General features: G+C 36.5%; 1 protein-coding gene across 2 annotated transcripts; it reads left to right on the top strand.

Moving 5' to 3' along the window:
• Positions 1–3,817: 3,817 nt before the first annotated feature.
• Positions 3,818–6,449, top strand: LOC104585775 (B3 domain-containing protein Os03g0120900-like). 2 transcript variants are annotated; one of them, XM_010242757.3, is made up of 2 exons: positions 3,818–4,183; positions 4,305–6,449. In XM_010242757.3, the coding sequence occupies exon 2, from the start codon at positions 4,343–4,345 to the stop codon at positions 5,636–5,638; it is 1,296 nt and encodes a 431-aa protein (XP_010241059.1). In that variant the 5' UTR covers positions 3,818–4,183; positions 4,305–4,342; the 3' UTR covers positions 5,639–6,449. The 2 variants fall into 2 exon arrangements, with proteins under 2 accessions (XP_010241059.1, XP_010241058.1); XM_010242756.3 differs by having other exon boundaries at positions 3,821–4,168.
• Positions 6,450–9,458: the final 3,009 nt, after the last annotated feature.

The following is a 9,458-nucleotide window of genomic DNA, read 5'->3' on the forward strand; positions in this document are numbered from 1 at the left end:
TCAAGTCCAATTCACTCAGTCAGTACACAACTGGCATATACATTCAACCCAGTTCTAGAATGGTCCCCTCTCTATCTTTCCCTCTCTCTCACATACACACATATTTGAACTGGCCACAGCCCTTAGATTTTATCATTGATTGAAAGCAAACATCATGGTTTCATTGAAAAAGAAACCCCCTTTTGAAATTTCAAGAGGGAAATGAAATACGCAATCGGTGATGGTTAGGGATATGTACAACCCTTTTTCCTCAACAGGCATTTGGAACTAGTGGGCGGATTGATTAAATTGTGGTAACACACCTCTTGGCGTTAGGATTCTGGACCGTCTACCCTTCCACTACTTTTATTAGCTATAATAATTAATAATACATGCGGATGCGGCCAGTAAGTGTGGTAAGGTAATTAATTCTTTTCTTTTTCCTGACCTCTTATGGTCATAGGGGGTAGGGCGAGGGATTTTTTCTTTTCTGTTTCCTCGTCCTTAATTAGTCGCATTCCCCCCACTACCAAATCTCAGTTTTTATTTTGTAGCATTTTTTTTTTTTTTTGTATTAATCAGTTATTTACTTACAGAAACGATAAATAGTATGAAAGAATTCGAAATCGTTGGGACAGTTCATCCAACTCATCAACTGGGTTACCCGGCCTCAGATGGGTTTTATTTTGTAGCCAGAGGATATTACAATGACAAATAGTTCTACCAAAACTGATCGATGAAAATTACATGTCTATATCCATCACTATGAGTCCATCTACAAATAAAGATAAAGTACAATACATAAAAAATATACAGTATAACAGTAAGAAACATGCAAGAGAGGGAAGAGAAAAAGGCATAAGAGGTGGGATATGTTGTTGGAGATTGTAACATATTATTAAAACACTCCCTTTTATTATAGTTTCCTGCTAGAAAGTGGCCTGTTGTTTGCAATTCATCACCAAAAGGCTGCTAATTGCATTTATCATTTGCCCCTCTTTTCACTATTTTATCTGCCTTTTCTTTTCTTTTCTTTTATTTATTTATTATTATTATTATTATTATTATTATTATTATATTTTTGCTTTTAGTTTTCAACTCTTAGAGAGAAACAGAGACAGACAGACATGGTATTAGTCCTTGAATGTGGAATTATATTGCTTATATCTTATATCCGTTCTTTTTTTTTTCCTCTTTAATTTGCTCTAGAAGAAATTGATATTCCTCCTACTAGGCTACTACCAGTTGCAATATTAATTATGTAGTAAAATGAAACTGATCAGATTTTAGCAAGGGCCAAGGGGTGCAGGTTTTTCGTTTTTGAGGTTCAAGTTACCACGTGTAGTCCAGTCCATTACATGGTGACAAACAGGATGTCAGTTTTCATATCAGGTTAGAGATTTTAAATACTCTCTCTCTCTCTCTCTTTCTTTCTCTAATTGTTGAATTGAAGACAAGGCAGATGATGTGCATGTGTGAGGAAATTATACGGCCACCATCTATTTAATGGGTCCCACCCAATTTCCGAATCCCTGCCATGAGAAAGCAGCCTGATGGAGTGATCACATCCATACAATTCCAAGCTTCTTTCTTTTCCAATTTCCATGCATCTTTTGTCTGGCGTAACTGTGTTGAGATCATCCATGTCCATGCACATCCAGTCTAGCCGCCTTTTTGGCAGTTGGCATCACCTAAGCTTAAGAAAGTAAGAAAGGGCCCACTGGTGATCATCAATATAGTCCTCGCCCCTCCTCCCTCCTCCCTCCTCCCTCGGATTGATATATGTAATAATATAACAGCAATTATACGAAAATAATTCATATATATATTGATTGATTGAACTTTGAATAGAAAAATCAAATCAAATCAAATCAAACAATATATGTAAGAGAAGCTAGCTCACAACCAACACAGGTGTCACGTATTTCTGAACAGCAATTCCAATTCCAATTTTATTTAAATTAATTTCCTCCGACTACATGACATTGGATGGTTCAACTTTGAAACAGCAAGTGGGGTGTGGTGGGTGTTGGGATGCGGGTTGCAACTTGTGTTAGAAATTCGGGACACTTGGCCAACTTCAAGGCTCCACAACCATGCAATAACTTATATCTCACAATTAAATTAACGAGCTTCTTTTACTAATCAAAAGTAATTAGCATCCATATATCTTTATTAATATAATTTCGGGACACTTGGCCAACTTCAAGGCTCCACAACCATGCAATAACTTATATCTCACAATTAAATTAACGAGCTTCTTTTACTAATCAAAAGTAATTAGCATCCATATATCTTTATTAATATAATTTAGTTAGTTCAATAAACAAGACGTCATGCTACTTAGGGTGGGTGACGATTCATCAGATCTCAAACTTCATTTACTACTACTCTCGCCACATCGACCCCACACACAAACATGTATAATAATATAAAGGGAATTATAAAACAAACGACATGTAAAACTGTCGGCTAAATTAATACCGGTGCAAATTCTCCTAATCTTGGATTAATATATTTGTTTTTCTTTGTCCCTACGAACAAGATAATCTCTCTGGCTGGTTTTGTGTTGGAATCTCTAAACTCGAATAGTTGGACTTGAATTGTACGACCAAGACAAACCAATTGCCATATATATTCTATATTAAAAAATTATTAGTTCAGCCAGATCACTCTTTCCACTTTCGTTTCTGCTCCGATTCAAAAATATTAGAAAATAATTAATTTAAATTGGACTGGATAATTAATCATTATCATTATCAATCGATCAATATAAAAGAATATTTGATAATATGGTTATTTTTATTTTTGAAAACAAACACCAGTTACTATCAGTAAAATTGTATAATTTTTTATTGATGTGACAGTTATTTTTATATTATTGTTATTTCTATCTATTTATTTATTAGATTATTTCAGGTCAATCAAACATGATTGGACGGGTAGAATCATTAATACATGCTGATTAGTGGTGTTTGAAGGGCGTCCAATTCATGAGCTTTAAAGGCTGGGGTGGATGATCAACTGGACCACATACATGAATCAATGGGCACATGAACCCATATGTATGTATCTATATTATTTATATGTATGTATAATATATTTACTAATTATACAGTTACATGTACTTTATCTCAATATTATATATATTTAGATGTTTTTCTTTGTTTTTTTAAAGAGAAGAAAACCCCAATTTCGATGAACAATTTTAAACAGACTCTGCCTTCTATAACAAACAACAAAACAGTCGAAACTATACAAAATGAAAAAAAAAAAACTAATTAAGCTAAGAACGAGTACCAAAGTAATGAATCTATATATATATATATATATTATATCCACACCCATGATTTGAATATTTAATTAAAACTAGTAAATTAATATTTAAGGTGGCACGTTTTCTTTGGTAGCAAGGTTTTTTCAATTACACTGGAGTAAAGGTTAGTTATTCTTCATTTCTTCTCTGTCATCAATCAAGAATCTTTCGATACTTTCCCTTAAGAGGAAGGGGATTGGGGAAGCGCCAAGTGGATATGATGTGCTTCTATTCCTTTACCCTCCAGTCCCAACCTCCATCGCTTTATGTTGATGAACAAAATCAATACTACTAGACCAGAGAGTAATTGAAATTGAAAATTCTTACCCTAGCTAATTAACTTCCACCCATATATTTTCTTTCTTTTTGGTAAAATTATTAAATGACAATAATTCATTTACTTGGGGCAAATCCATGCTCTCTGGAACAATTGGCTTTTCTTGGGGGTCTTATCTCGAAAGAAATATAGATGCCCGAAAATGATGAAAGGGACAAGCTCACATGAACCCAACCAGATAATTCATGGGCCCCTACGTATAAAGTCTCTCTCCCCCTCTCTAAGTCTCTTTCTTCTAAAGAACCAAGGAAGGGAAAATTGCTTGAAACTTCGAGGGATTAACCAGTTAGGAAAAGCAAAATATATAGACCATCGCTTCCCTCCTCTCTCTTTCTCTCTCATCTCAAGGGTCAACAAGAAAGAAGAACAAGGAGCACTCGTGGAATCGTCCATGGCTTGTCTTGTTTCAGGTATGGGTCGTCTTGGTCAAAGAAGAGGGCACCGACCGTCATTGTAGTGAGAGCCTCTCTTTTGTGTTCTTTTTTTTTTCGGGGGGAGGAGTCTCAGGGATTTGGAAGAAATCTGAAGCCATCAAGGTAAATATTGCGCAGGTGAAGTGATGTACCATCCAATGCTTTTTCTTCTCTTTTTCCTTTTTAATTCCCCTACTTTTAATCTAACTAAGAGAAAATAAAAAGAAAAAAAACGTTCTTTCTTGTATTTTTCTTTCAGAATTCAGATCGATCAAAAGTATTCGACACTAGCTGGTGATGGATTTTATGCAAGGTGGAGGGTATTATGAGGAAGAAGAAGAGATGGTTGTAGATAGGGGTGGTAAGTTCCCTTTCTCGTCTGCATCTTCATCTTCTTCGCCTTCCTCTCAGTACAAAGGTGTGGTCCCTCGGCCTAACAGGAGATGGGGAGGGCAGATGTACGAGAAGCATCAACAGGAGGAAGAGGCCGTAAGGTCCTACGACCGACCAGCTCCGCTTGAGTTCCATGGGCAAGATGCAGTAACCAATTTCAACCAAAAGCTCGGGCTCATCGACTTGTCTACCATAAACGGCGGCGATGCAAGTCGGGGGGAAGCCGATGGTGGTGGTAACACTAGTGGTGGTTGCGTTGAAAGAGAACACATGTTTGATAAGGTTGTCACGCCGAGCGATGTGGGCAAGCTGAACCGACTAGTCATACCAAAGCAACACGCAGAGAAGTACTTCCCTCTTGACTCTGCAACAAATGAGAAGGGCCTACTGTTGAATTTTGAAGATCGGAGTGGGAAACCCTGGCGATTTCGATATTCTTACTGGAATAGCAGCCAGAGCTACGTGATGACTAAAGGGTGGAGCCGGTTCGTAAAGGAGAAGAAGCTAGACGCGGGCGATATCGTGTCATTTGAGCGTGGGGTGGGGGAGTCCGGTAGGGATCGTCTGTACATCGACTGGAGACGTCGCCCAGATGTTCCAGATCCTGGTATGCTGCCGCCTCTACCATTTGGAAACCCGCTTTCCCTTGCTCGGTCGTCTGTCGTCCCATGGGGCCGGTTATTCTTGCAGGCGCCGTCTGCGGTGTCCCTCGCCGTTTCCATGCCATCACGGGACCATCTGCATTTCCAACAGTTGAAGAATTATGACTATTATCAGCAGAAGCAGCAATATCAACATCCTGATCACCAGAGCAGTAGCACATGGGGTTACAATAATGTGGTGAGGTCGGGTTCCGGCTCGGTTCTTTATCTAAGATCCTCATCAGCCCCACAACAAGGTGTAGTGCAACATGTACAGCGTGGGGATGAACCGATGGTATTCGACTCCGTCCCGGTGGTGCACGGTAAGGCCGCAGCCAAGCGTGTTAGGTTGTTTGGTGTGAACCTGGATTGCCCTATATCAGAAGACCCCGGAAGCCACGCATTATCCTCGCCTACAGTTGAGTCTCTCTCTCCTCCTCATCATCAGTATCTAACTTCTCCTCCTCCTCCTCAATTGAGACTCTATAATGGCGCCACAATGCCAGCTGAATTTCCAAATAATGGGAAACAGTCTTTGTCCTTCAAATTGGACATATGAGAAAGGGGGGTAGGGGTGGGGGTGGAGCGGACTGTGCAAGAATGTTAACAATCGAGTAGAATTGGATTAATTTCTACAAATCTTATGGTATATCTTGTTGCTCACAAGTTACAGTCACCTCCCCAAGATGATTGAACCCTAGCTATTGGTTCGTCACTCAACTAGCTGAGCTAGCTAGCAGCATGGATATTAATGGATACTGAATAAGAAGAAGGGAATTGAAGAAGATGAGGAAAGCAGGTTGGGTGACATGGAAGACCGATCGACCAGCCCTTTCTATGGTTGATTTATTTATATTTTTCTTAATTACTGCAGTACCATTGGGTGGTAGAAGGTCTATGGTCAGCGAAAGAGACTAGCCAAAATTAAAGAGAATTCAAGCCACCATATCCAACACTTGTCTTTTTAAATGTGTATAATTCATATATTATTATAGATATAACACCAATCATTTTCCTTTTGTAGAGCCTGGGACTCCCTAAGTGGTTCCATGCCACAACCTCTCCAGAGAGGAAACCTTGTCCTCCTTTGGTTAATCTCTTTCTCCAAGTTGGCAGAAACAACTATTTTGGGCACTGAAATAGCCGATGAAATTGAACGTTTAATTTCCTTGCCTTTTTCTTCCTCTTTTGCTTTTATTACCTTGCTAGGTTGTTATTGCTGCTGCTTCGTTGGGCACGCTCGCAGGTGGTGCACAGATTGTTGCAGACTGAACTTTAAAAGGTAGGATCTATACTCTTCCTCTTTAACTTCTTTTTTTTTTTTTATCCCTTGTTCTCGGTGGCTTGTTTAAGCTTTGTTTTCTTGATTGATTCTTCTTGTCTCCCCTTACCAACCACCTTCCCAATCAGGACTTAATATACAAGAGAGCAAACAAAAAAAAAAGAAAAAAAAAAAGGTTCTTTCTACTAAGCAGCTTCCCTTAAATGGGAAAACTTCGTATACTGAGATTACTCATCCTTGAAGAAGTCAATTCTTTTCTTAATCTTATATTATATTTATTTTGGAAATTAAAACAACATCTTTCTTGAGTCTTTAGGGCATTAGTACTCAAATCAAAGCCTTGGATTGCGCAGTGATCAAGGCACCTCTTTAGTTTAATTTACGTATTGCTTCAAAGTTACAAAGGCATTTTTGTTTCACATTCTTGCATATCAAATCATCATGTCATGTGAACTAATAAGCAGTGTTTTTTTTTTCTTTAATTTCAATTATTTTTCTCCTTCCCCCATTTCCAGACAACAGAAAGTTAAAGAAGTAAAGTACTTACTTTGTTCATAACTACTCAAGACACTGATATCCTCAGAATATACAGGAACAAGTGCAATGACAACAGGAGCAGCATTAATAGTAATAGTAATTATAATAATATATAATAATGTTGGTGCTGGTAATTCTCCCCCTAGTTGCAGAAGCGCTTCTGACTTACACAATGCATGTCATTGTGAAATATTGGAGGAAATTTTGCTTCATGTCTCGTTCCTGGTCTTAATTAATTATCTTCCTTTTTCTCTGCTTTGGTGTGTCCTAACCTCTCTGCTAGTTTTGAATTCTTAGATCCTTAAATGGGGAGGGGCGAATGCGATTGATCATGTCTGTGGCTAATTATACCTGCCAGCTGCAGGTTTGAAAACTCTTGTTTAACTTAATTATATTTCCGATAGATTAGTAACTTTTTAAACGGAAATAATTAAAGCCTATGCATTAATTAATAAATAATTGAAGCAGCAGCAGAAAATTATCTACATCTTGTTCAATCTCTAGCTAGCTAGCTAGGCTAGGCTAGTGGGTATATTAGAATTTGTAGAGAGAGATAATGCTCTTTGTTGTTACTAAGCCTCCTTTCCTTGTGACAACCTGACTCAAAGTAGCTTGGTTTATATATACCTGATAAGTTTTTCTGACAAGATCCAAACTTACCATACCATCATTATGCATTGTAATATATATATATATATATATATATATATATATATATATATATATATAACATTATTGAACTTGAAACTATCCAAACACTTGTGATAAAATCAAATGGGGGTAATTTAAACTCAAATGTACAATAATTATATAAATCATGTTCGAATACTCTAGAGTCTAGACATAAGAAGCTAGTAACCACTTGGGTCAATTATATAAGCATTTGCATGCATGACATGTGGATGAAGCATCCTTTATAAATGCCTTTGCATGCCCTATCATAATGGAAACTGCCTTTGGCATGTCTGTTTAATCAAATGGAAACATTATGTCCTCGTAACTTTACTAGTGAAATTGAATATTATTTTGTTTTTTAACCACTACTTGTTTTCATCTTCTAATTAAGTACTGGTTATTCCTTTTATTCCCCCTTAAAATCTTTTCTTTTTTAACTTCTTTGTATTCGTACATTCCCTTGCATTTCCAAATTGGCGAATTGAACTTCATGTTACTGCTGAATTCGGGTTTGGAACTCTTCATTTGATGTTCTACATGAAACATTGGTATTCACTAGGCTATTCATTCTAATTAGAAAATATAATTAAGAATATGGTATTGATACTATCTTTTAAGTTGATTGACACGGATATATAGGGGAGGCACCTTGTGGGCATTAAGATGTCAGATTTTCTCTTTTCAATGCACAGAAAGCATCTTGTAGTTCAATCAATGAGCAAAGTCTTGTTATACTCTGGTTAGCATTCAGCGTCAGTAAATTTAATGTCATATGTACCAGTTTTCTAATATGTTATTCGTAATTTGAGGCTTTAAACCATTTACTCTGGATATTGTTGAGTCTTTCGGATTGGGTTTTCAGTGTTGATTGAGAAGTAGGAAAATTAAGTTGATTAGTTTTAGTTCTATCTTTAGAATGTAAGGTTGTATTTGGTATCATTGTCATTTTTACTTGCAACATTTTAGGTTGATTAATATAAAATTTAGGAGAATATTTTTTTTCTACTACAAATGCTTTGAGTTATCAATACAATATTCGGTATCATTGGTGTTTTTTCGGGAAACGTTAAATTTAGTGTTTGTACTATAAATGTCAACACCCAATCCAATACCTATGTTGGATTGACCAACCTAAAAGTTCACACTCCTGCTATAAATTCCAATGGTGTTTCCCAAAAATTTGTATTGACCAACCTAAAAGTTGCAAGTAGAAGTGACAATGGAATAGGTGCACCTTTGGCAAAACCTTGGCCTTCATTCTAGTTATCTTTTTTTTTTTTTTTTTTGAGGAGAAATAACAAGGTGTTAATTATTTTAAAGTTTCTTTTTTTGTTTTTTGAATGAGCAAGAAAATGTTGTTACTTTTGAAACAAAGATCATGTGGTGAACATACATTCTATAGGCTGAGTACTCTTTTTACTGGATGGTTGTTCATGGAGATTCCTTGCCACTATACAAAAATAATAGTGAGAAAAGGAACATAATCAAAACAAGATTTAGTGATGTAGAACAAGTTGCTTAGATCGAAAAAGGAAAAAAAAAAAAAAAAAGAAGACCCAAACATACACTTCAAATGATGACAACCTTTGATTTGGATGAATACTATATTTGTGCTATCAAATCAACCAAAAAGATTCATTTGCCATTTTCAAGTCCAAATTCCATCATTTTGGCTTCCAAAAGTGGGTTTTTTTCTAAAAACTTTCCTTTTGTAGTAAAATGCGAATCCTTGTTATTTTAGCATATTTTCAGCCTGATTTGGTTTAGGAAGTTCTCTTTGAGCTAACTATGATATTTTTGGAAGCTTGGGTCAAATTAAAAAAGTTACCATTTTTAGTAACATTTTTGAGAAAGTATAGGGCTTGTCTATAAATATATGTCATTG

Source organism: Nelumbo nucifera, chromosome 1 (assembly GCF_055504915.1).
Source record: "Nelumbo nucifera cultivar China Antique chromosome 1, China Antique-T2T, whole genome shotgun sequence".
Taxonomy (NCBI): Eukaryota; Viridiplantae; Streptophyta; class Magnoliopsida; order Proteales; family Nelumbonaceae; genus Nelumbo; species Nelumbo nucifera.

Excerpts from the sequence above, each read along its gene's own strand:
- LOC104585775 (XM_010242757.3), top strand. The coding sequence starts at position 4,343 with ATGGATTTTATGCAAGGTGGAGGGTATTATGAGGAAGAAGAAGAGATG.